This window comes from Panthera uncia, chromosome B1, assembly GCF_023721935.1.
Source record: "Panthera uncia isolate 11264 chromosome B1, Puncia_PCG_1.0, whole genome shotgun sequence".
Lineage (NCBI taxonomy): Eukaryota > Metazoa > Chordata > Mammalia > Carnivora > Felidae > Panthera > Panthera uncia.
The window spans coordinates 184,685,974-184,713,841 of NC_064811.1; the positions used below are offsets into that span (position 1 = coordinate 184,685,974).

At 38.9% G+C, this 27,868-nt stretch overlaps 1 protein-coding gene across 14 annotated transcripts in view; it reads left to right on the forward strand.

The window, feature by feature from the left end:
- Nucleotides 1–27,868, forward strand: part of SORBS2 (sorbin and SH3 domain containing 2) — a 221,197-nt gene that overhangs the window by 159,797 nt on the left and 33,532 nt on the right. For 7 of the 14 annotated variants that reach the window (XM_049632546.1, XM_049632549.1, XM_049632543.1 and 4 more), the window contains 7 exons: nt 1,603–1,792; nt 4,381–4,495; nt 11,440–11,598; nt 12,319–12,402; nt 14,148–14,204; nt 18,681–18,730; nt 20,797–20,981. In XM_049632546.1, coding sequence (XP_049488503.1) covers nt 1,603–1,792; nt 4,381–4,495; nt 11,440–11,598; nt 12,319–12,402; nt 14,148–14,204; nt 18,681–18,730; nt 20,797–20,981 — 840 coding nt within the window. Of the gene's footprint in view, nt 1–1,602; nt 1,793–4,380; nt 4,496–11,439; nt 11,599–12,318; nt 12,403–14,147; nt 14,205–18,680; nt 18,731–20,796; nt 20,982–23,371; nt 24,959–27,868 lie in introns of all 14 variants that reach the window. The other 7 variants (XM_049632552.1, XM_049632553.1, XM_049632554.1 and 4 more) reach the window with 5 other exon arrangements.

The following is a 27,868-nucleotide window of genomic DNA, read 5'->3' on the forward strand; positions in this document are numbered from 1 at the left end:
GCAGAAGGGAGCCAAACAAGGAAGTTACACTAGGAAAAAAAAAAAAAAAAAAGGAGATTATTGCAAGGTTCCTTTTGCTTTAAGGGGAGGGCAGGGGTCTGTGAGTGAGATGACCTCACCCCTGCTGGTCAGGCGATGCCTGACTGTCTGGTTTAAGAGGCCATTTCTGCTCAAAACTGTAATTAAGCCTCCACTGGGTGACGGGGGTGCTTAGCATAAGTGACTCCATTTTGGGCCTCTTATGTTTTTAACAAGCTGTACAGTTGACGTCTGACCGTGGAACCCAAGCAAAGCAGTACGTGTAGACACTGTCTTTCCATTTGTCATGGCAAGTTGTACGGACCCTCAGGAGAAGCAGATGAGTGAAAAGTGACTTAACTCACAAGTCTGAGGTGGCAGGAAATTCAGAATTTTTATTATTATCTTTACTATTGAAATTCTGTAGCCATTAGTAATTAATAAATTGAAGAGTAATAGTTACATATAACCTTGCAGAGCCCTTTTGAGATAGTTTTGCCGTTTAATTGGTAGACGAAGCAACTGTAACTAGCCTCTTCCGTCTCTACAAACCCTGAGTCCCACTGTGCTATGTCTTGCCTCTTTTTTTTTTTCCTGAGCCATCTCTGCTTCCCTCTTCCCCGACCCACCCAAACCAGTTCTCCAGGGCTCATCCTAGTGCCATCTGGTCCATAATATCTTCTCTGACCAATCCACCATCCTCTAAAATGTTTCATTCCTCATATGCATTTTCCTCATCTGGCCTTTGTCAGATTACCAATTATTTGCAATCACAATTCTATTCGTGTCTCATTTCCTCAGATATACAACAAGCTTGCTGAGGATTTTGTGTCCTTGAGCCTTGCACAGCACATATACAACTTGCTCAATATTTTGTTTGATTGGGGCACCTGGGTGGCTCAGTCCCTCGAGCATCTTGACTCCTGATTTTGGCTCAGGTCATGATTCCAGGGTCGTGGAATTGAGTCCTGCGTCAAGCCTCACGTTGGGCTCCAGGCTGAGCAGCGTGCAGCCTGCTTAGGATTCTCTTTCTCCCTCTTCCTCTGCCCCTCTCCCCACTCATGCATACTCTGTAAAAAAAAATAAACTAAAATAAAAAATTGAAAAACTATATTTTGCATGATTGCAATTAACATGTCAATTATCATAGGTAAATCAGAGCTTTTAAAGTAATAGAAGATATTTGGAAACAGTTCTATGAACTATTTTTATTCTTCCCCTGAAACCTTAACTATGTTATTTGTTTATATTATCCAGGAGAAAATTTGCTGAGTATCTGTAGATTTATACCTAATACCAGTCTGAATCATTACTAATTTAAAAATGACTGTCGAAGATTTACTGCAATCAATGATTGTGTACAGAACCTATCGCTAATAAATTAATATATTAATAATGATTAATAGATTAATAATATTGATAAATCGATTAAGAACATACCGCCTGATGCATGCGTGATGAATATGCTTGCCGATAAAAACTTGGGTAAAATCACTGGATGTTTTGTGGGGTATAAACAATTTAATGCACTTTTTAAATGTTTTTCTGCTTCTGTTTGTTTTATTGTGCTGTGTTTCGTGATAGGCCTGTACAACTCACCCTACAGCGCTCAGTCACATCCTGCTGCAAAGACCCAGACCTACAGACCCCTCTCCAAAAGCCACTCCGACAACGGCACTGATGTCTTTAAGGATGCCTCCTCCCCCATCCCTCCCCCACACGTTCCTCCTCCAGTTCCACCACTTCGACCAAGAGATCGATCTTCGACAGAAAAGTAAGGCATTTTCCCCAGACGTGGCCTCTGTTTAGTTTAGGATACAAGTAAGCCCGGATGGCACTCCGTAGAAGAGTCAGTGCTTACCTTAGCAAGATACTGCGCGTATAACCTTATTAGTCAACATATATGCCATGTTGACCTCCCCTGTTGGGATTGTGACAAACACTTCCACAATCTTTTTTTTTTTTAATGTCTATTTATTTCTGAGAGAGAGAGACAGACAGAGTGCAAGCAGAGGAGGGGCAGAGAGAGAGGGAGACACAGAACCCGAAGCAGGCTCCGGGCTCCGAGCTGTCAGCACAGAGCCCGATGCGGGGCTCCAACTCACAAGGGGTGAGACCATGACCTGAGCCACAGTCAGATGCTTAACTGACTGAGCCACCCAGGCGCCCCAAACGTTTTCACAATCTTGGCTCATAATATCATAATCACATGAGCACAATCTCAGGGTGCCTGGTCATGATGTTGTGGTTCATGAGTTCGAGCCCCACGTCGGGCTCTGTGCTGACAGCTCAGAGCCTGGAGCCTGCTTCGGGTTCTGTGTCTCCCTCTCTCTCTCTCTGCCCCGCCCCTGCTCGCACTCTGTCTCTTTCTCTCTCAAAAATAAAATAAACATTAAAAAATTAAAACAAAAAAACATGTGCACAATCTCTACTTTTTGATCAATAAATGCATATCAGAAGATAAATAGAAATAACGGACATGTACTTCCTTTGGCATAGCATGTCAGAGATTATGCCGTTTTCATTTTCCTCAGGTTCAAAATGTTAGGTCTGTTCATTACTTAAAATTTCCCCTCTCATACACAAAAGCCTCTCTTTGAAAGCAGGCAAAATTATTCATAAATAATAAATAAGGCATTAGTTAGTAAGTGTCTATCTGTGACTCATTTATACCAGCTTTTCAAGATGATACTAATTTTCATTTCCCCACTGAAATGTTTTTATAGAAACTATTTACACGAAAATAAAAATTTATAAACACACTGTTACTGTGCATTTTTTAAATTAGGATTATGACTAATAATCCTACTTATAGGTAACCTTTATTGAGAGCTCACGATAAGCCAAGCACTATGCTAAGTGCTTTTCCTGGATTATATCATGTAATTCTGAGAATGACTCGATGAGGTTTGTTCTACTTTAAACCCATTTTAGAGAGAAATCAACTGTTTTAGAAAATTAAATTATTCAGCTCATATAGCCAGTATGTCCCAACTCAGCTCTGATTAAAGTCATAGCTCATGAGATACAGCAATTAATGAAAAAATAAGCATTATTTAGCATCAGTACTAATTTTTAAGCATCCACCTATCATAAACATCCCATAAATATTATATTCAACATGCCACTGTACCATTAAGAGTAACTGGTGATCAAATTGAGTATGAGATATGAAAATAGATATACATCATGTATGAAGAGATCCTCACTTTAATACCAATCTCCTCATGATAAACTATAGGTTTGTAAGTGTGATGTCTTAAATTTGAGACATAATTGTCTAGACACAAAATCGTATCTCTGCCACTTAAAGAGAACCAAAATTAACTCAAATTTAAATGTATTATATGTTCTATGTTTAGTGGAAATAAATCTCTCATTAAGAAATATGATAATCTCTTAAAAATTTCTAGACGTCTTTCACATACATTGTCTCATGTGATGCTCAAAATACATCTGTTGAATATCAGTCATCAGTTACTGGTAAGCCAGGACTTGTCCCCAATTGTCCTGTCTCTTAAAGCATTTCTATTTCCAATGTGCTTCAGAGTGAGAATTTAATCTCATTCCATGGGTCAGAATTGCTCCCATCTATAGTCAGAAAATTCTTCTCGCAGAAAAAAGATCCTCACAAAGGAAGCCTTCTATAGCCCTGGCTACCTAGAAAAGCTTTACTTTCAAAGTCCCTCGGTGACCGCCTTTTGAAGGATATTAGTTCAGGAAAAAGAGCTGCTTCCAAGGTCTCTTATGCAATAGGATGGCTGTCTCACTCTGGTTTTTCAAGGGTAAGACCAAAGGAGGCTCTGCCCTACCACACAGCTTGCTTCTCTGGATGGCGATCCAAGGGACACTTTTGTCCTTTTCACAGACACACTGGGATGCCATTTGTAGGGTAAATAAGATGAAACATGGCGTGTGCATTACTCCTTGTCACTTTGGATCAAGGATGCCCGGTCACAGAGTGGTGCAAAACTCACGTAACTCAATGGAGCATAACCGCCACCTATTCTAAACACAAGTATACACAGCTGCTATTTGTACATGATCCCAAGGGTTTACAGGCAGATCACTGGCAGCATGCGCGTCTGTAAACCCCTCGTGTGAGTTACGGAGCCAGCAGGGTAGTCGCTTATGAGAGAAAAAAAATAGAGGAAAATAGAATATGAAATAAAAGTCTTTCTTTAAATCACTTATGTAAGACAACATATAAATGGGGTATGTTATGCAGATTAACTTTTTATCCTGAGATACTTTTTAAAACTCGATACTAAAATTAACTTTGTAAACAGATAGCCAATGGTTTTATAGAACAGCTTGGGGCATAGAGAATTATTTTATATGTAATTTGTTGTTTATTTCTAGGCATGACTGGGATCCGCCAGACAGAAAAGTGGACACAAGAAAGTTTCGTTCTGAGCCCAGGAGTATTTTTGAGTATGAACCTGGGAAGTCATCAATTCTGCAGCACGAAAGACCAGTAAGCACTTGTCATTCAACAGAATGCCAGTTCTCTAGGCTTCTGGGTTCCCAAGTAGACCTGAATTTTGTATCGTTTAGTAATTTTTGTCTCAAACGTAATCTATGTATTTGGCATTATTTAAAAATCAAGTTTATTTTGTATCACGATTCGTGCATATTGCCTGAGAATTGAAGACACACGCTCTAATTTATTGCCCCTACCAACCAAATATGGGATCCATTTGCATATAACTATAGCTGGGCCTCATCATGGCCCTGAGCTTAATTTTTTAAAAAATTCGTAACTAATGGCTTGTCTTATTAGTCTTAATTGCTAGTCTCCATTGCTAATGAGAAAAATCATTCATTAGTCTCTCTGATACAAATGAACCCACACAGTTCCATCCCTTGGCTTCCGTATCTGTTGCTTAATATTTCTTTAGATTAAGGGGAAATTTCTGAAATGCCTTTCAAAAAAAAAAAAAAACAGTTGTTTTAATTGATTCTTATTAAATCTCTCTCAGGTTACCAAGCCTCAAGCTTCCTGATTGTCAATCTAATGGATCAAGATTATATTTAACTTTGCAGAAATTTTGCTAGTTATTTAATGTATGCAAACAAAAAGAGATATAAACTTGAAAAGAGCCACTTGCCGCTTCAAAGTGCAATTTAACAAACAGGTTATTCCTCGGTCTTGGTTTTTATTTCCCTCCATCCTCCTTTCCAAGTCCTTTGCTTTCCTTCCTAGATAAGTGCCCACAGGATCCCTTTGAAACTATGATTCCTTTGCATTTCTATCAAAACCTGCTTCTAGAGAGCCATTTGCAATTTACTCTCCTCTTTGCCTTAGAAGAATTTGGGGTGGTGTCAGTGAACAGGAAAAGGAGAGTTGTCTTTGTTTACTCCCTTAAGAGTATCCAAGAAAGCACATTATTATATATAATGCAAGGCCAGCCCTGAAATTTGATTGGAAACCTTTGCCTTACCACACCCAACATAAGCATCCTGCATTTAGCTTTTGAAACCCTGTACTTATGGTTATGTTCTTGAGAAACATGTTCAAAAACCTTATAATCACATAATTCACGCATAATATTTATCTAAGCCATCTTTGCTTTTCTTCAAATAACCCACATCTTTTAGGGTAACAGAACTTCACCAAAAAAAAAAAAAAAACTGAAAGAAAAAAAAGGAACACCACTGGTTTGCAGGCTTAGTGCAAACTTATAACCCATTTACTAGGTTATATGACTGAATATCAGGACACGTTGAAATGTCTGGGATGAGAATTGCGTGAACCACAATGTGACCATTGCATAAAATTGAAAACAGCAAAATAATTATGCACAACAATGAGACTCCGATTTAAATATAAATAATAAAAGGCTCATTAATAATCATTCTAAGAATGCATAAGAACATTGTGATTATATTGGAACACTTGAGTAGCTGTGATCTCAGGCAACAGGATTGATTTTAGAAGCTTCCTCACCAGGATATTTCTATTATTTACTCAGTCAACATTTACTGAGCACCAACTATGTGCTAAGCATGGTGCTAGGGACACAGTAGTGAACAAGACTCTATCTTGAGGAACTTTGAGTCTTTCATTTAATGGGTGTGCAGAGTCAGACTTGTATTTTAAGAAGAACCGAAAGTTCTGGAAGTATTTGTATTGCTGGAGATTTGGGTACAGACAGGGCTCTGCAGCCACAGGAAAAAGAGGGGAAGGAATGGAAGGAAATGAGAATAGATACCTTATGGAGAGACAGAAAGAATCAACATTTCTACTCCTCCTGAACAATTTTGCTGGGGGCCAGCATTATGCAAAAAGGATTTGGGCTAGGAGTCTACGTAATTTTGGCCAGGCTTTTTTATTCTAGGACCAAGCTATTATCCTCTTTTTCTTTTCATCGATCCTGAAATTCATTCTCATTGGCTCTCTAAATTAGAAAACAATCCAAAAGGCTAAGTGCACAGTGGTATCTCAGACACTGGCTATATACTGATGTAGTTTACGTACAATGCTGGCGTATCTAAAGATACCCACAAGATACAGAGGATGAAGAGCAGATTTGCTAAATGAGAGTGATGTAAAAGCACACAGACAAAACTTCAGGGTTTCAATGGAATGCTCTCCCGCATCTTTTTACCCCAAGATGGTGTGTGAGCATTCCTTTGCTCCTCTCCTATTTAATTTTTGCAAATTATACACAACCTCTTGGTAATTTTCTGTTGCCTTTTTGAATTCCTAGATGACCCCCTCTTCTGCCCAGTCTTCCCAAGTGTTATCTTGGATTCCCTTCTCCCCCAAAGATCTCAAAGTCCTACCACTAGGACATATGCTACAGATATCCCTTCTTCTGGTCCACAATGTACCCATTGCCTGGATTACAGTGACAGCCACCCAATTATTCTCCCTAATTATCCAGTCCAGTCTCTGCACCACAGCTAGGGAAATCTTTTTCTTTTTCTTTTAGGTTTATTTATTTCTGAGAGAGAGAGAGAGAGGGCGCACAAGTGGAGGCGGGTCAGAGAGAGAGAGGCAGACACAGAATCTGAAGTAGGCTCCAGGCTCTGAGCTGTCAGCACAGAGCCCTATGTGGGGCTCGAACCCACGAACTATGAGATCATGACCTGAGCCAAAGTTGGAAGCTCAACCAACTGAGCCACCCAGGCGCCCCACAGTTAGGGCAATCTTTATGAAACTTTATAAAACTTCCTTCTCAAAACTTTCTCCTGGCTCTCAAGTATCCTTAGAGCAAAATCCAAATTTCTTAATGTAATTTCCAAAAAACCTTGTGATCTGGGTTCCTGCTGACCTTTTCAGCCTCGTATCTCTTCCTGCCTACTAACCATATTCCAGCTAGACAGACAGCCTTCAATTTCTGCCTTCCTGGACTTTTGCACAGGCTTTCTCTCCACCAGGAGGGAAAAGCTCTTTCCATCACCTCTCTCTTCACTGGAAAATCCCATCTCACCCGTGGCCTTGTCTCTTTTCCCCAGGGCATCATCACTGACTCCTCCACCCCGGGTGTAAAGCTTCCCTCCTGTGTGTCTGTAGCACACATTTCCTCCTCACACACTGAATAGTAATGGCCTGTTTACTTGTCTGTGTCCCTCACTGGATGTTAAGCACCTTGAAGGCAGGACCATGTCTAGTGCACCCGTTGTATCCCCAGCACCTAGCCCGCTAGCACTTAGCACACATGATGGGTGTTTCATTTAGTGAATAGTCATCGAACTAATAAGTGCATGAAAGAATATAGGTTTTACCCTTGTGGTTAGTGGGTAAAGCTGGTGAGACAGAATCCCTGTTTTGTTGCTTCTCTATGAAGTCGATACATTCTTAGTGACAAAAGGCACAGTGGGTCTCCATCACAGCACACACAATAGCTTTGACACACTGCTATTCGTAACCGTGGCTCACAAATTCCATGATTCCATGGAGTAAGGACAAGGTGGGCAGAAGAGGCGTTACTATTTGAATAAAAGTCTTTACCCAGACTCTGGCCAAAGGGATCCCCTTCTTCTTTAGGAATCAATGAAATATGCATTTTTATTTTTAACAGGAACGTAAAGGTCAATGCAACTTTTTGAAGCATGTAGATATTCATTTGACTATAAACTTGAAAACACTGATTAAAAGGGCCTAACATTTGATCTGCAAACGTGCTTTGCAATTACCAGGAATTTATCTTTAACTGACTTGAACCACAATTTATTCCATAAGGCAATCATACAAAACTCTCTGCTGAGATTATATTGATAAAAACTTGACATCCCATCTGGCTTGGATATATTTATAGGTGAGCCCAAATTAAAGTAAAGTAAAGTAAAGTAAAGTAGGCACTTACTCAGGACCTCTCTACACATGATAAAATAGAAAACAATATGAAGATATTACCTTTCTCCACAATAACTTAGCACAGAATGATAAAAGCAGAGAGAAAAAATCATCGCAAGCACTGTGCAGAGTTGAAATGCAATGCAAACCCTCAGTGAACTTACACTTCCTTATCAGTGAAGATTGTCAAAGCTTAAAGTATAAAAATTTGGGGAGTTCTATCTGATGGTTTGAACCATAAGGAATGATCCCAGCTGACAATTATGTATATCATCGATTGTGGAACCACAATAAATATAAAACATAGTAGTGAATGCCATCAAAGCTTTAAACTCTCGTGAGCATAAATATTGAAGAACTAAGTTACGTTGGCACTTCTTTTCGTTTGGAACAACACATCAAAATTCTATGCCTGCAGTGAGAATATGGAGAATCGTAGAGTTCTATAACCCCAAAAGCAACTAAATGGTTTGAAACTATAGAAAACACAAAAACTTTAAAAAGTGTTCCCCACTGGTTGCCTTTAAATAAGAATCCTGTCTGATTTATAGTTTCAGGTTTTCTTAAATACTTCCTCTTGCACTGGTACATGACATTTGTTTTAAGCACAGATTTGCTGGGTTTTTCAAAATGAGAACCAAAAAGGTTAGAAAGATGTGCAACGGTATATCTGCTTTTTTGTTGTTTTTAATGGGCAATTAGAGTAAAGCATAACCACGCTTCCTAAGTGAGTTTTTCAGTGTTCCCATTGGTGTCAAACAACTCAAAGGAACTTTCAGGTTACGCGTGGAACCTGAGATTCCAGGTGATGCATGATTTAGTGAGATTGTGAGTGTGTATTTGTGTATTTCTGCTGGCTGACCATCTGTATATGTATCACTAACTTTTGTGAGGCCTCTATGTACCTCAGCCGTGGATCTAGATGGCTACGTAATACATGACATTGTTGTGGAACCAAAGGGATCCAATAGGTCAACCACAGTGAAAAGACAATTCTTGCTCTGTCATTTGCATTTCTTTACCATCAAGTCTGTACTCAAGTATGTGCCTTTCATTAAGTTCCAAAGTTATAGATAATTGCCAATTACCATTGTTTGAGGCATTCTCTCTGCTCATTTCTATTGGCATGGTTCTAGATAGTTGCCCAATGAGACTATAAATTAAATTTTCAATCTACAAAACCATAATTCATGAAACACTGTCATTTTAAGATATGATGCAGGAAGGTAGATATTCTCCCTCTTCCACATTCTGTCACAGAAATATATCTCCATAAATCAGGATTTTGTATATCTGTTGGTTATACAGTTTCTTAAGGTGGAAGTCAAAGTGAAGTTGTAACCACTGGTAAATATACTTATGTGTTTAGTAAATTTGCTGCCCTCTGCTGTTCAAAATACTTTTAAACAAATTTGTTTCCTCTAAGAGAAACTGCTATCTCCCTTTAGCAAAACAAAATACTGTACATGAAAGCAGAGATTATAGAATAAGAGTTAGTAATATTACTAAGTATATAATACTAGAAACAATGACATTTGAAAGAACCAAAGATTGATTTTCTTCTGGAAGAAGTACTAGGCCTCTAGAGACACAACAAAAACTACTAGAAAATTCTAATACCCATTACCCCAAAAATCTGCTCCAGTAGAACTATTCCATAAAATAGTCATAAGCCGCAGCTATTATCTAAATGATAATTGGAGAAAAACAGTATTTTACTAATACTGAAACCTCAGTGAGTCCTTTTATCCTATTGAATCAAGTGTAAATTGAATCAAGTTTTCTGCAACATTTCCCATAGTAATTACAGGATGTTCTCCACATTATAACAGGAAAGCAAAATAGTATTTTAAAAGAAGGAAAAGAACAATCTCAACACCAGAACACCATTGTGGTTTCTTTGTGGATGTGTGTGTTTTCTTCCTGTGCTCATCCAGACACAGACTTCGTGATATCAGTGCAAACGCTGTACAAGCACATGATCATATTTGGCTTTTATCACTTAGCATTCCACCATAAATAATCCCCAGAGTTACTACCCAGTCTTTATCATCACGACCATTGCAAATTTTGGAGAACTTAGGCCCTTTCACTATTTTGTTACGATGCCTCAAATTTCTCCCTCATTGTCTATAGCTACTATTATAATCTCCTATTATAAAATATTGAAATAAAAAGCACATCTCTAAAATTACTTTGATTATAACTGATCGTTGCACACAGACTGTATATTATTAACAAAATGATTGGGAATTCAAAAAGTCAGTAAAAGGCTTCGACAAGCTAATGTCAAAATAATCGCTTTTGTTTGAATGTGGAGTATCTCAAAGCCCTCAATGTTACCAAGAATATGTCCTCTTCTGGACATGGTGGATGGCTTTTAGGGCGCTGGTGTGTGCGTGTGTGTGTGCGTGTGTGTGTGTGTGCCTGACTTAAAATATTACTGTCAAATTGTACCATGTTTGATTAGTGTCATGTAATAATTTATCCAAGAAGCAATAACCCATCTGTAATACTTTAAGCATTTTCATTTAGTATGTAATCGCCAGCCTGAATCAGTCTGATCAGCATATATTATGCAAAAGCATTAAGGATATCGTTGGAGAAAGCAAATGTTCCACGTCTGTTTTTTTCTATTACTAAAGCAATTGTATGTATTTTCTCCAACTGCTAATATTAACACTCCTAGTTTTTCTATCTTGAATACAATATTCAGAAACCACCAGAGGGGAGAAAGTCGGTTATAAAAATTGGTTTTTTCTCTAAACCAGCGTGTCAGCCAAATCAGAGTGGGACTCCATTGTTCAGCCTCTCCCCACCCTTAGCCAACTACTGTGAAAACCCAACCCCATCCAAATCCATTTCTCCAGCTCGAGGTAGACAGTAACAAGTGGATACTTGGGGTAGCTCATTAAGCATGATCATTCTTTACTTTCTGGGAGGCTCCTTGTCTTCACATCTTGTCAGTGCTCCAGACCATTCCTAAGTTCTCTGGGTCTCCCAAGGGACATCTTGCCTTTTCTGAAACATTTCCTCCTGCTAGCTGACATCCTCTTCATGGCATCAAGAACCTCCATCTAATCAATCAGTGTTTCCTTCGCCCCTCTTTCTTGCAGCCCCCTCTCCCAACAACTCCGACACCTGTTCCAAGGGAACCTGGCCGGAAGCCTCTTTCTGTCTCACCACATGGAGGAGTAACTGGTAGCCCCTCCCCTCCGCCCAGGACTGGCCTCCCCATTCCAAGCCCGCGCACCCCGGCTCTCTCCCCCATCTGGGTGAGCTCCTTCCTCCTTTACCTTATCTAATGCCCCTCGGGAAGCTCAGGGGTGGCCCTCACTCTGCAGAGGTTAAGAGGACAATCAGATCCCAGCTACTCACCACCACCTCCACCTTGCTGCCCCTTTCTTTCCCAACTAGACCCCAGGTTCTTCATGCCAGTCGACCCCTAACCGCCTCCCAGCACCTCTCACTCCTCCCCCTCACCCCGCTCCCCACCTTTGCCCTCCCCTCCCCGCCAGGCTCTCCCTATATCTGCACCCAAGCAAACTGTCTGCAGACTGCAGGCTTACACGCTGGGATCAGTGAGGGCAGGGGTGGTGGCGTGACTCACCCGGATGAGCTCCTCGGTGGCTTAGTTGAGTCTATTTTAACTTTAATAGGCTAAAGTTAGCCTCTTTGAGGTGTGCTCCCCGTGCTCATTTCGCTCACAGAGTTTTTCATGGTTTATGCCTCCAGCTAAGGAGAAAACTCAAAAGAGAGGACAGAGGTGGACAGAGAAAGTGACTAGGGGCCTAGGTGATGCCATCGAAGCTCATCTTCATATCCTGATTTTACTCATTTTACTTTACTTCCTTTGTTCGTCCTGCTGAGATTCGTTGGATGAGTCGGTGCCTGTTTGCGTGCGAATGCGCGTGCGTGTTTTTCATACCACACGGCGTTTCCCTCACTCAGCTCAGTGTGCCTTTTCCTTCCCTTTTCCTTCACATCTGCTCCAGAATGATCGCATAAATCCAGATGACATAGATTTAGAAAATGAGCCCTGGTATAAATTCTTTTCAGAACTGGAGTTTGGACGCCCGGTAAGTGAGGCCAGACTATTAATGTAAGAAAATTAGGGGAATGTTGTTTGACTGATAAAACATACTATCCTCGGAAGAGATAGGTGCCATTCACAGAACAAGAGCCGAACCTGTGCTGCATATGCAAATTCGGTACAGCTGAGCCCACATTCACTTCTGTACCGAAGGGTTAAACATGCCCAGACACCTCCTATGCAGCTTCTCTTTACCCCACACCATGCCTTAGACTTACTTTCTATCCAAACAAATTCAAAATGCTGAGACAGGTCTTGTCCTGGAAGAGTTAGACAACTGTTGCAGATTTATTGAAGATTCATATTTGTTTACAGTCCCTTTTGGTCTCGTTCAATCACAGGAAGTACTGTGGCATTTATAACAGTAATTACTATTATTAAAGCTCCCATTTGCTGAGGAACGACCAAGCACCTGGAGAGCGCTGGGTTCTGAACTCACTGTCTCAGTGAGTCCTCTGGATGCCCCTCTAATAAGAAGAAAGCGGAGACCAGAGAGGTTAAGTAATTTGCACAAGACAGTAAGTGGTCGAGTCAGAAGTTAAACCCGGGTCTACCAAACAAACAGAAAAACTCTGGGCAATTCCCACCATAATATATTATCAGTATATTCCCACTATAAAATACTCATTTACTCACAGGAATATAGGGAAAGAGAAAAATAAATAACCCCTGTGGACCTTGATTTCTAGTTTTGCTAGTGAAACATCTTGTCCCCAAACCCGCCAAAGGCAGACCTTACGAGAACTGCATAGTCTGCTTGGGATAGTCAACCTAAGCCTTAAATAACGATTTCCTTCCTTAAGTTTTACTGGGGAATTCTATCTACCAATAGCTGTGCATTTGTTATTTGTCAGTGTATTTTTTATATTACTGGTGGTACTGGATTTTAAACTCTCTAAGATACCAGTTATTCCACTGCACAGAATTTTACTGAAGATCAGAGAGCATAATCTTTCTTTTACCATGCCATGTACTGATTTGCATACTCATAAAGTGACCATATATTGGTTCCGGGGCGGGGCGGGGCGGGGTGGGGGGTGGTTATAGTCATCCCTTTAGTCCATTGAAATGCAAGGGACACTTGGTTAGATTCCTTATCTTATTGAACTGGATCAAAAGTGACTGTAAATAAATATATACCAAAAGATTTTTCCTAGAATGTCTATACTTAACAGGAAAAGTGTTGTCTCTCATTTTTTTCCTAATTTGTATCCAAGTATTCACATAAATGCATTTTATTTTAGAGGAATAAAAATTCTCTAGCTTTATTTTATGCGGATTGTTATTACTGATTACGTGGTTTGTAGGGACCATACCGATTTCTGTTCTGAGCATAAATTATCAGCATTTTTCTATAGTCATTTTTAGCCACACATGGAAACTCACCAGCTATCCACCTGCTCCTTTAATGTTCCTTTAATACACCTCGCATTCCTCTGTGGCTAGAGACTAGGAGTGCTCATTTTGATCTGATGAGATGAACTTACAAATTTACTAATCAAATCACTAGTAATTTTGCCCAGTGCTTGAGAATATTTTACGAACATTGCACCCTTCCTCCTGGGCCACCCCCATTTTGCTCCATTCATGCACTCTTTATGTGTATCTGATGCTGTCAGCACTCAGTTTCTAACTGTTGTCACCTTTTCCACATGTCCATTCCTTGCTGCCATTGATTCTCCTCCATATTCCATCTCTACACTTCTGCTTATGTGGTGCATCTACACCCAGCCTCCTAAAAAGCCTCTGGACTATGTTCAAGATCATTCTTCTGGTGTTTCCAATGAGGTAAAAACAAATTATTCTCTTTTTCAGATTTCTCTCTTAGGAGCCGTTACTGTGATTCTGAACCATCCGCGTTTTAACAGTTGACCATAGGGTCTAAGCTATTTTGGAGCACCCACCTTTGCACCCTTGTGTCGTATACAGTATCATTGCTTAGACATTAATTATACCAAAGTTGTTGGCTCTTTCTGCAATGTAGGTGAAGAATCATGCCAGCCATAACTTTCAGTGGAACTGTTCAACATAGTCCTGGAGTGTGATCATTAAAAAATCAAAAGTAGCACTCTTAGCGCATATATCAACTACCTGTTTTGATCAGATTGCACAAAATACTAGGCAGAGTCATTTTATCATCGTGCTTGGAGGTGCAGAATGACAGTTTAGATTCTTAATTACGTGTTGATGCCCCACATATTCTTAAAATTTATTTTAATTCTTTCATTTTCCTACATACAATCTGTGGATTTTAGCATCAGATAAAATCAAGAATGGGGCTGACAAACAACTGGGACACATGTCACAATTTCCCAGTTCAACACCCTTGACAGGCATTACTAATCCTTCTCAATGCTATAATCCAGGCTGCCACTATAATAGATTATGACTGGCATATGAGATGAAATGCATTTGCCATCACTCATGACAATCTGCTAGGCAAAAAAAAAAAAAAAAAAATTCCAGGCAATGTCAAATTTTATTTGATTTAGTCAAAGAGAGTATGAAAAAGGAAGAAACATTCCAGAGTCAAAGGATTTTATCCTGCTATCTGCAAAGAAAATTGAAATTATTTTGGAAAGCATATTTAAGACTTAATGGTTGACATAAGCAAAAGTGACAGTTTTGCTAAACATCAGCTATATAAAAGCCTCTGTGTGGGAATTCTTAGAAGTAGCTGGAATGGGAGCAAAGTGCGTAAACTGGTTTTACACAGATTTTCTGTGGTCCTAAATATATACAAAGACACTTAATAAATACCTTATTTTCATCAAAAAGTCTTAACTTGGTAAAAAAAAAAAAAATGTGCAACTAGAAAATAAAACTACTAAGATACCTATGCTTCAGGAAGTACTACTGACACACAGTGGTGACAACTGGAATTGCAGGCACAGTCTCAGAAGAAAATACCCAACTTCCTGAAGCTTCAATTTTGCAATTCTAAATTATGCATCATAGTGTACATTAAAACAGAGAACTAATCAAAATATTTATATATTAAATAAAAAGGAAAATAGAGTAATCAAGAGCATTCTAGGTTACTGAATGTAGTCATTTCTAGAGGCTTATGTTTTGTAGACAGGCCTATAGCCTAAAGACAATCAAATACAACAAGCAATTCTATTCTGTATGTTATGTTACCTTCACATCTGAATAAAGGGTATCATTTCAACATATGAAGAGCCCAAGAATTTACTTTGGAATTCAATTTGGTCAGATATTTTTTCTGATATTTTGGTCAGATAGTTCTAGGATGATTTTAAGGTGGTTGGTTCTTAGAGAAGTGAAATAAAATTCAGAGATCACCAAGTCCAACTCACTCATTTTTAAGTCAAGAAAAGTAGAGCCCCCAAATTAAAAACATATATGTCTGATATCACAAGGTAAGAGGGTGGCAAGTTAAAAATAAAACATAGATCTCTTAACCTCCACTTCTATGAGGTTTCCTCTATACCACACTTCTTAGCACATCCAAGAGATGTATTTGGAGTTCAAATCTTTTAGAAACAAGTTATTTACTTAATATTATTCCTTGTCAACTATTTTTGTAAAATAAGTTCTATAATTAACATTACACAATAACTTGGGCTAAAAATTGTAGAAATTTTATACATTCTACATGCTATGGTAGTGGCCAAAAAAAAAAAATCACATAAAAAAAGCACTTTGCTGATGATTTAACTGATTTTCCATTATTTCTTTGGAATTGAGAAGGAGTGTTGTACGATTCTGTAGCATATTACTCTCACATCATGGTTTTTCAGAGTGTAAACAAATACTCTGCTAAGGTACTAGATATTATCTTTAATATCTTTATGTAAAACATTTCTGGTAAAAATTTGTAATTGATTACATATCACCCTGGCTACCATTTATCAAGTGCCTAGCATATGCCATGAATAACAAACTTTTTAATCAATACAACTGAGAAACTGGCATTAATGATGAACAATTAAGGACTTCTAAGCAAAGTTAAATCACACGATCACTTAGCAGAAAGAGTGATTCAGTGTCCATACTTTATCAGAATGAACTTAATTTAGGTATGTTAAAATAATGGTAATATGTAAATAGTAGATCATAATAGGTAAAATAGCTAACCCCTTTTCTGGACACAATCTCCATTTCAGAATGAGTGTCATTTATATAATTATCATTCAAGTTTTTCTCTTGGTCATCTATCTAGACCTCCTCCTGTTTCCTTGTAATTTAATATCGAATGTCTTCCTTTGACTATAAATAAAACTGGTTTCAGTTTCTTTTGCATTATGGAAACCAGCACAAGGAGGAATCATTGTCATTTCTTTGCCTAAGTCTAAAACACAATAAATTTATCAGTATAAAGCGTTCACTTCTTACACTATGTTTTCTCTCATGTTACAGTTTTGTTTAGGCTCATCCCAAGCTGGCAATTCAAAATCTCTGGTCACCCTAGGGATGTTCTGAAATTGACACTTTTTGATAATCAACTGTGGTTTGTCATTTCCGTGAATGCTGTGCTCTACACAGATGGCAATACTCTGAGGCTATTTGATGTTGCTCTTCTGCAGACTTGTGGAGTTAATGTTTCTAAATCAGAATATTTTATTCATTTCCTTCTTTGTTTTCCCTCTTATTTAGTGTTTATTTTTTTTACTTTTCCAGTGTACGATTCAGACTTTGGCAAGTTAAGTAATTATGTACATTTATCAGACAGTGGACCAAATTTCTTTCTTCTAATTTTATATTTGTCGAGAACCTAGGAATCCAAATATTTTCTAGGAATTAAAAACATTAGACTATGCCTTTTCTGTCTCAAAGGAGGGGCGATAGTCTCCTACAGAAAGGTGCTTTTGTTTGTTTCTGGGCAAGATTCCATTCGCATTCGGTAAGAAGAAATTAAATGAAAATATTAATTAACAGAACCAACTTTAGAATTATGCATAAGAGGGCTTGTCAGACTGATCTACATAAAGAATCTCAAAATTACATACTAATATTTTAATTGGTTAATTGGTGCCGATTTACAAGTACAAAATAAAGTTATAGAAATGGGTTTTAAAGTTTGGTTTAGTTTCCACTTAAGTAGGTTTTTAACACTCTGGTTAAATATTTCTGTGTGATAGGAACTTAAATAAAATCTGTCAAATCCTGCCTTTTGGGTTGACATTTTTAAACTTTCATACGGAAGGCCATTTTTAAACTAGAATTTCAGCTCTTCACCAGACCAGTTTGTGATAAATAATGGATCATCAAATGTGGCCCGAACACATATACAGTCTTACACATATATACTTGTATACATTTTCCTATACATTCTAGACGTCGCACCATAACTACTTTCGCTCATTCTGCAGTGTCATTTCAAATGTTCTAGAGCTCAAAACAGATCCTCTCTTGCCTTTTAGGTATTTCAGTAATTATTCTAGGAGATGGCCATGGGGAGTAAAAACTTCATATCTAATAATTTTGCCTAATATCTGTTTCATTGTCCTGTTCAGAATGAAGGGGTATGAAAATGGTGTGTACAACAGGTATTTGGAATTATGAGTCACTTTGCATTATCTATTTCTCTTTGTTCCTACAACCATGGACTACGGAGAGTTGGTTTTCTCATGGAAATGTTAAAAGCCCACTTCTGTTTATAAAAAGGTTATATTTGGGTTCATTAATCATTTGTTTAAACTAACCCTGAACTTAACTAATTTGAAAGATGTCAGTCTGTACCTGATTTAAGTACCAGATAGTTTAGTTTAATTTCAAACCAAATTCGGTGGTATTATTAAAATGCCATCTCTGTGTTGACAGAGGAAAGATGTCTCAGTTCTGCTCAAATGTTATACTTTGAAGGTAATGCCTGGCAACATGACAAAAAAATTTATAAAGAAGGTTTATGTTGTATAAGGGTCGAATGATGCCTACAAATATTTTTTTTTAAACAACAAACCATCCCTTAATGTAGAAGATTCCTACTTACAGTCTATTTCCTACAAGAAGGAGCAGTTAACAACTTTTTTTTTTTGCCCCAGGCAATGTTTGGTTTGTGAATAGTTTGAGTTACAAAGAGAAATACAGCGCATTATATCAAAAGAGAAAGTAGATAGGAAGAAAGTAGAAATCGAGTTGCATGATCTCCCTTTGAAAGACATTTTATGATCAAAATACAGGGTATTTTTATCGCAATTTTTATAATATTCATTTTAGGATACCTAGTTTAATGTCCACGGACAAATGAAATTTTACCTTGGTAAAAATTTTCATGGAACTATTTTTCTATCTTAACAGGCCTCCTTGTATCAATCCTCAATAGACAGAAGCCTAGAAAGACCCACTAGGTAAGAATGTCACTACATTATGCAACCAGAATATTCAGTGAAATGATAATGAAGATTACGTTACCCGTCATTATTATTCTAAGCGCCATACTTTATGAAGTTGTTTTATTGTGTTTTTGCATCACTGTATATCAGCATATTCAAAAATTTGTAAAAACTAAGTGAAATAATTCTGGGTTCCTCTACCAAGAAATTCTTCCCTTCTCTATCTCCTCTCTATCCAGTTTTCTTTTCTTTAAACGGGAACTATAAACATCTAATTTTCAATATTATTAGAGGATACTTACGATGGCATATTTGAAAAAAATGTGTAAATTATTAGAAATTTTCTAAATTATGTTCTATACATATTTGTTCATTATACTCTGACTGCACAAATCAAAAACACTGTTGCTACCAATAAAGAATGGCTTACTATATACCACACATTCTAAGTACATAAACATATTCAATCCTTAAGACACCACGGTGAGTCAAGTACTGTTCTCCCCACCTCAGGTCTGAACGCACTAAACTTAGGCTTCATTACTTACCAAGTTTACATAGCTAGCAAGGAGCAGAGACAAACCAGAACTGAGCCAGAATAACTTGGAACTACCCCTAACTGTCCCACGAATTCACCAAGGTTAAGTCCTGCTGATAGGCTTTAAATATCACTTGACTTGAAAGCATTACCAAAATTCAGACACAGCTCACTAGCAAGAGTGAATAATACAAACTCTCAGCCATATTGTATCACCAACAAGAAATATAAATTTGTCCTTCTACAGATTTCTCTCGGCGTTAAGTCAAAAACTTTGTAAATTGGGTCCTTTGTAAAGTGGGTTCATGGGGGCCATTCAGTGACATCAATGTCACTAAGTAAAAGGCTCCTCAAATTCCTCTCATATCTTTTACATCTATAGACACTCCTAAAGTATTTGAGTTTCAGAGTTCTCATCTGACCTAAGATTGCTATTAAGACTGTGCACAGACCCTCCCGTGACGGGACAGTGACGGCAAAAACAGGTCTAGGAAAAGACGGCTATCCTCTTCAGAAGAACAAAGACAAATTCTGAGGTCCAGCTCCAACTCTATGCTTGCAAAGTGTGTGTTGCATCGACTCATTTACGCAATAATGGTAACGTGCACACCTCGCAGGTTTGCGTGTGGGCTGTGCAGACAGAAACGGCAGCAAAGCAATTGTGTATTGCTGCCTCGTGGGAGCTGGTGTTGCTGTTCCTGCTGTTGCTGATGTAATTTTGTGTAATGATCGGACAGACAGCATGCCGCGTGATGTGTATCCTTGTTCACTAGCGTTTGTCCTGAGTGATCCTATATTCAGATCGAGACCGTGATAAAAATGTCCTGCCATTATAGACAGCTTACGCCATTTCATACAACCGGATGAAAGTCTCATTAGACGGTTTGATTGCTGGTCAGATCGTGATTCATTCATCACTTCACTGGGAAAATGTTAGAATTTCAGTGTAAGTGTTTTCAAGCTAAGATTGGTAGGAAAAGCCGTAGGGAAACCTTGGGGTAAGAGGAATTTGTCTCATCAGGTGACTTCCTTTCTTCCAGTCCTTTCTTTCATGTCGGGCACGCTTCCCCGGATATAGTCATGTTGTTGGAACTCCTCTAAAATACAGTCTCAGGGGCACCTGGGTGGCTCAGTCGGTTAAGTGTCCAACTTGGCTCAGGTCATGATCTCGAGGTCTGTGGGTTCGAGCCCCGCATGGGGCTCTGCGCAGATGGCTCAGAGCCTGAAGCCTGCCTCGGATTCTGTGTCTCCCCCCCCCCCCCCTCTCTCTCTGCCCCCCCCCCCCTTGCACTCTGCCTCTCAAAAATAAATAATAAACATTTAAAAAATTAATAAAAAAATAATAAAATACAGTCTATGAATATTTTTAAAGAGATGATAAAGAAATAGCACTTAATAGCAAGGAATGAATTCTGAAAACTGCAGTTCGGGGGAACAGAGGTAAGAGTTGTACCACTGTCACTAGCACATTCCATCAGTCTTTCTGGTTCACATACTAGCCTCCTCTAACAGCAGCCTGACTGAAGCTGATCTCTTCTTTTAGTGCCACGAGCATGGCCAGTGATTTCAGGAAAAGGAGGAAGAGCGAGCCTGCGGTGGGGCAGCCGAGGGGCCTGGATCACGGTGCACGCAGGACCAGCCCAGGCCGAGCGGACCTCCCAGGGTCAAGCGCCACCCTGACCCAGTCCTTCATAAGTTCCTCCCCTTCTTCCCCGTCAAGAGCAAAAGGTGAGCAATCATAGATTGATGGGTAAGCAATTCACTAGCTTAGTTTTAACCTAGGCTACCTGTGACAGCTGGGCAAGATTAACCGTGCAGAGATAGTTAGCGTTTAAATACAGTGTCTTGAATACAATCCAGTTTCATAACAATAGCTTTCTTTTTACACAGACTAGGTGAGGTTGGTGAGCTATGTGAGTGGCTTAATGGACTCCATCATCTAGCATATTCAATGCTTTTGTCCTCCAAATGTATCATTTGTGGTTTTTTTGAACAAATTCAGAGTACCTAATTTATTGTCAGGCCATTAAAAGATTACATTTATAAATATTTGCGTATTTTTAAAAAATGGTCTAAAGTTACTACAACTAGCAAAGTTAATCACATCTATAGAGTAGGAATTAGAAGTAGCAACAAAGAACATTGTTGCCTAAAACGTACTTTGATTTTTTTAATTATTTAATTCGAGATAAAATTTTGTCTGACTTACGGAAGTTTATTCTTTCGTCATCTGTTCTATACTTTGGCCAACATTCACATAGATAGTAGAATATCCACGTTACGCGTGTAACATGGTGTTTGATTCAGAACAGTCCACTAATAAGAACCAACTGGTTTCAAGCCATACTTGGAAAATTTAGATATCACCAAGCCATTGCTCCATATGGCCTCTCTCCTCTCTGGAAGTTCAGTGAGCTGTGTTGAGAGAGGGCAAGTCTCCTTCAGGTCTCTGGAAGACTGGTTAGTGCATTATTGCTGTGGTAACGGGAATATTCCCAAGATGGAGACTGAGGATTAAACCAGCATCTACAGGTACCTAAGGCCATACCTAATTTGGGGCCCTGAAATCTTCCCCAATCTCCTGGCATTGAAACAGAACACAAAAGGAATTTGAAATGTGTAAAGAACTTGCGCTCTAACAGAAGTTTCCCCTAAATAGCACGGATTCGGCCACGCGTATCAAACGTAAGCACGAAAAGCGTGGCCATGTGGCAATCAAGGCTAAGTGGTAGCTGGTTTGTGTGCAAAACACAGGCTGGTTTGGATGCCTGGACTCCGGATAGGTGGGAGTCACTAGCCGTCTTCCATGGCCTAGTAAAAGTGGGCCTAGTACCTGGAAGGTTCAGAATGAGTGAGCCCCTTTTACGATACCTTTCATCCAATTAACAGACATACATTTATCAGGTTCCACTCACTTATGCAAATGAATATTTTAAGATAGTAAATAGGTCATGAAATACCATTGATTCATTATGCTTGGAGAGCACCCAAAAATTAAAAGGATTCTGATTAATTTATATATTTGTTTTTACCCTAGGGAGTGTTGACTCAACTTCCTTTCCCAAACATTACATATCTGCTTGATGTGCTTATCTACTTTTGCAAAGTTTGGATAAGGTTGTAAGACAGGAACTATCAAGAGAGAGATTTTCCTTCATCAGGTTTCCTTCTAAGATGAAAATGTCCCATTGGATGTTAATTTGGCCTCTCGTTTATGAGTTAACGCAGCAGAGCATAAGAAAAGAGTATTTCTAAACATATTCTAAATTGAGGTCAGTTTTAGCTATTATCAAATTGCAAATTATTTTTTTAAAAAAAACAACCTCCTTGGAAAAAACTAAGATGCATTAACCTCTGATGAGAATTTTATACTATATCCAGTTATTCTTAAGAGAATCTGCCTCATAGAATGAGGCAATGAATGAGGAATGAATGAGGTAAATTTGTAGAGCAATGAATGAGGTAAATTTGTATGTTTAAAGAGGTTGTACTGTGTGTCTTGGAGAAATATTAACAGCAGTATTTCAAAGCATCTTGATTTTACAAGTTTGGAAAATGCTTTGTCTTGTTGCTTTTTCTATCTAATGCCCACGAAAAGTTACTTAATACAGTTACGGAAGTAGTAACTAAATGCAAATTTATAAATTACTCTTTACCTCTCTACCATTATAAATCAAACGAGACTCAAATCCTGACCCTATTCAGTTGATTAAACCTCTACCGCTTTTGGCCTTAATTGGTAAACCTTTAAATTACACCGGGTCAGGCTATTAGCTTCCGAGGTACTTCTGTGGTTTTGGCATACCTCGTTTGCGGAAAGATGTATGAACACAATACAAATAGGTATCGAAGCTACACTAATTACTCTTTATATGTGGTTTTGTTAACCCTAATATCTGCGAAGCTACATTCATTGAAAAAGTATTACCCTGCCTTAGAATTAGGATTTTCTTCCTCTAAACTTGAAGCTACATGTGTAACAATCCGTGTCTAGACTAAACCATGCTAACTGCTTTCCCTCTGCTATGCTATCTGATGCTAACTGACATGCTTCCTCTTTGTGAACCTTTTAACTTCTCCAAATGTCTCTCTTCCACCACGCTGGCCTGGATTAAAAGGTGGGGATGATATGTGTCCATCCCTTTACAGTTACTCAGGGCTCAACGGCAACCCCTCCAATGAGTTAGATTACTGTAACGCTTACAAGAGACAGCAGCATTTGGATGTCCCTCGTGACTCACAGAGGGCCATCACGTTCAAGAATGGCTGGCAAATGGCCCGACAAAATGCAGAGGTCTGGAGCAGCACTGAAGAGACAGTCTCCCCCAAAATCAAATCCCGTAGTTGTGATGATCTCCTAAATGGTGACTGTGACAGCTTCCCTGACCCAAAAGCCAAGTCAGAAAGTATGGGCTCTCTGCTATGTGAAGAGGAGTCCAAGGAGAGCTGCCCTGGGGCCTGGACTTCCCCCTACATCCAGGAGGGCTGTGGTAATGGCAGATCGAGGCTCCGACACAGGTCAGCCCATGACGCCCCAGGGTTCCTAAAAATGTACAAGAAGATGCACCGCATTAATCGCAAGGATTTGATGAACTCAGAGGTGATTTGCTCGGTGAAGTCCAGAATCCTGCAGTATGAAAACGAACAGCAACACAAGGGCCTGCTCCATGGCTGGAGTCAGTCCTCCACTGAGGAGGTGCCCAGGGACATGGTCCCCACTCGCATTTCTGAATTTGAGAAGTTGATTCAAAAGTCAAAATCCATGCCAAATTTAGGAGATGATATGTTCTCTCCTATAACCCTAGAACCCCAACAAAACGGTTTATGTCCCAAAAGGCGGTTTTCCATCGAGTCTCTGCTGGAGGAAGAAAATCAAAGTAGACACCCTTCTCACGTACAACGCAGCTACGAGCCCAAAACCCTGGTGCCGATTCACATCGAAGTCACCAGTGACGAGCAACCGAGAACTCATTTGGAGTTTTCCGACAGTGACCAAGAAGGAGTTGTGTCTGACCACAGTGATTACATCCACGTGGAAGGGTCGTCCTTTTGCAGCGAGAGTGACTTTGATCACTTTTCCTTCACATCCTCTGAGAGCTTTTATGGATCCAGCCACCATCACCACCACCATCACCACCACCACCACCGGCACCTCATCAGCTCCTGCAAAGGCAGATGCCCTGCCTCCTACACCCGATTTACCACAATGCTGAAACATGAAAGAGCCAAACACGAAAATGCCGAGGAGCCCAGAAGACAGGAAACGGACCCCGGCCTTTCTAAACTTGCGTTTCTAGTCAGTCCCGTGCCTTTCCGGAGGAAAAAGAACTCGACTCCCAAAAAACAGGCTGACAAGGCAAAATGTAAAGCGTCTGTGTTTGAGGCTCTGGACTCTGCCCTTAAAGACATCTGTGACCAAATTAAAGCTGAAAAGAGAAGGGGAAGCTTGCCAGACAACAGTATATTGCACCGTCTTATCAGTGAGCTGTTGCCAGATATTCCGGAGAGGAACTCATCACTTAAAGCTCTAAAAAGGAGCCCCGTGCACCAGCCTTTCCACCCACTGCCTCAAGATGGTGCTATTCATTGTCCATTGTACCAGAACGATTGTGGGAGAATGCCTCACAGTGCCTCTTTCCCAGACGTGGACACCACCACCAACAACTACCACCACCAAGACTATGAGAGTGCACGGAGTCTCCAAGGTGGATGAACTTTTCTTTCTCTGTCCCTGTGGTTCAGACACCCACCATCCAGCTCTTTCATTTTCCATTCCTACATCTCATCATTCCTAAGCTGTGAGACCACTCGGCATCGTTATGTGTTTTTGAAGCAAATGCTTGTTGTGCAAACATGTCTTCCTGAATAGTCTCATTTGCCCAGGTGATAATCGGACTTGACGTGTGGCTTAAAGTGATCACCAATTCACAAAAATTTATTCATTCAAAATCAAAAGGGAAAACCACCTTGTAGCTTAATGTTAGGGTTGAAACAACATACGTCGAAACAACCAGTTAAACTTATCTTATCAATTTAAAAGGATCCCATCAAGGAAACCATGATTGAGTATCAGTATCCTTAAGAGACTGATGACTCTTGTTTTGTCGTAAAATGAATCAAAACCAATAATCTAACAAACAGCTTTTACTTAGTTATTATATTAACTTGATAGTCACTCACTCAATAAATAATTTCCTTACATTCAACATCAAGATACTACATCCAAACACTCAGGAAGCAAAACTGAACTAGTCAATGTAGTGATTGATGGACAATGAAAAGAGAATAGGATTTGTTGAACAACCTTTAAAGGGCACATGGGATAAAATTTTTGTGAATACCTCTTTAAGCTGTATAGACAGAAGTCTCATTTCCATCATTCAGTGTATTCATTTTCGTTTCCTTTCCATTACCTTATTTTCTATTTCCGCTGAAACAATCTTCTATTGACATTTGAATTAGACCATTTAGGTTAAAAGTGACCCTCAACTCCATTTTCATAGATGGATTATCACCTTGGAGTGGCAATATGCGGACAAATAACAGTTCAAAGGCAGAGGACTTTTTTTGAGGTTTGTTAGGGGTTCTGATATTTTTTTATACAAGTTGTATACAATTCTCTCTCTCTCTCTCTCTCTTTTTAATTCTTAACAGACATCTGTTCACTATGTAAGTTTTCAGAAGCTGGAAAGAACATTCCCTGCTGGGATTTGGATTGTCAACAGTCTGCTATGCACTGGGCATTGCAAAGTGCTCTACACACTATCTAATTAGCACTGGCACCAACCTAGGTGATAGGTATCATTATAAGCAGTGAGACCCAGGGGAGACAAGAGATTTGACCAAAGTCAGTTAGGGAGTAGGTAAGAGAAAAGAGATGCAAACTCCTAGTAATTCAGTATTTGTAGTATAGAATATAATCTCTATAGGTTAAAAAAAAAAGACAATGCAAATTTCATATTAATGTACTATATATGTGACTCAATTGTTAGTGGCCACTGCACAAATTTGCTTTATTAGTATTTATCTTTGCTTTCATTTATACCATACAACACGCTTCAAAAACAACAAATTAGAATTTTTTAAAACAGTGCCTACGATTTGAAATTTTCACTGATTGAGACATCATAATTTAAGTTTATAATAAGTCCACTACCTTTTCCAGTTTTTCAATATTGGATAATTCCAGCTATTCAAGTAAGTGTATCAACGATAATGATCACCTCTAAATTTTATGTACGGATAGAGTACCTTACTGAAACTTGATCTGAGAGGGCTTTGAAATGCATTTGAAGGGTATTTGTCTTTTGATAACATACCCACTTTCCAATTTTGTTTAGCCCAATTGAAAAATAGTTTATATGCCATGGATTAGTAAAAGTGATTTACAACTTAATGATCAGTATGAAAGCTTTCATAAAAGTATTTCCATTTTAGAAACAGAAAATATATGGCACAGAATCTCTCTCACGCTTGAAAGTAACTGAGTAAGCTTAACCTGAAATATTTGTGGCCATGTTACCTTACTAAATCTAAAGACTTTGGAATTCACAACCGACAGTTAGACATTTGTCCTTATATGTCATGTAACTGGTGTCCACCTGCTGTTAAATAGACAATTCTGTCTTATAGTCAAAGTAGTCACGATCTTTAAGTAATGTTTTCTTTTTATGAATTAGCGTTTTTTAATTCCTTTGTAGCTGGATTTATTTTATTTTTAATGCTTCTTGGTAATCAATATAACTAAATCTGTTAAAGGGATAAGAGAAAGAATTTACTAATTTTGACCCAGTTATACTGGTAAAATTCTGTAACAGAGACTACTGAGATATTCTTAGACTCTAGTTACATTTCCACATACAAATGTGTAAAGTATAAGAAACCATTAAGAGATACTTATAATCATAATTTGGGAATGTAATTATTTATACTGTGCTTTCAGATGAACAAAAACAATTCAGTATTTCATAAGCAGCGTAGCAATCAATAGGATACTTCCTGTTTAGAGAATTTTTATCCCTTTGCTTCTTGGAATAAATATATACTTTCTGATAAGGCAGTTGAACAAAAGGGAAGGCAAAAGATAAAGGCCTTTTAAGCCTTAGGATGACATCTTAAAACTCAACAACTATGTACCAACGGGGTGGGGGGATAGGGGGACAGAGCGTGTAGGGATGGGGCATGAGGAATGGACACGACCATAGTTCTGCCATCATCATGCTTTATTTTTCTTTTTCATTACTACATTCTTAAATTGTTCCATGAGATGTCTTAGTTTTTGTTAATTGTTGCTATGTTCAAATTCTCCATCTTCTATAGGCCCTATAAATGTCCTTAGAAGTTTATCGATTTTCAGTAAGAGAGAGTGTGTGTACGCATGAGTGGTGAAGAGGCAGAGAGAGAGAGAGAGAGAGAGAGAGAGAGAGAGAGAATCCCAAACAGTCTCCATGCTGTCAGTACAGAGCCCAACTTGGGTCTCAAGCTCACAAACCGTGAGATCATGACCTGAGCTGAGATCAAGAGTTGGACGCTCACCCGACTGAGCCACCCAGGCTCCCCCTGCCCTGAAAAATAATTACAAATTGGAGGCAAAAGGAATAGAAAGTATTAAATCT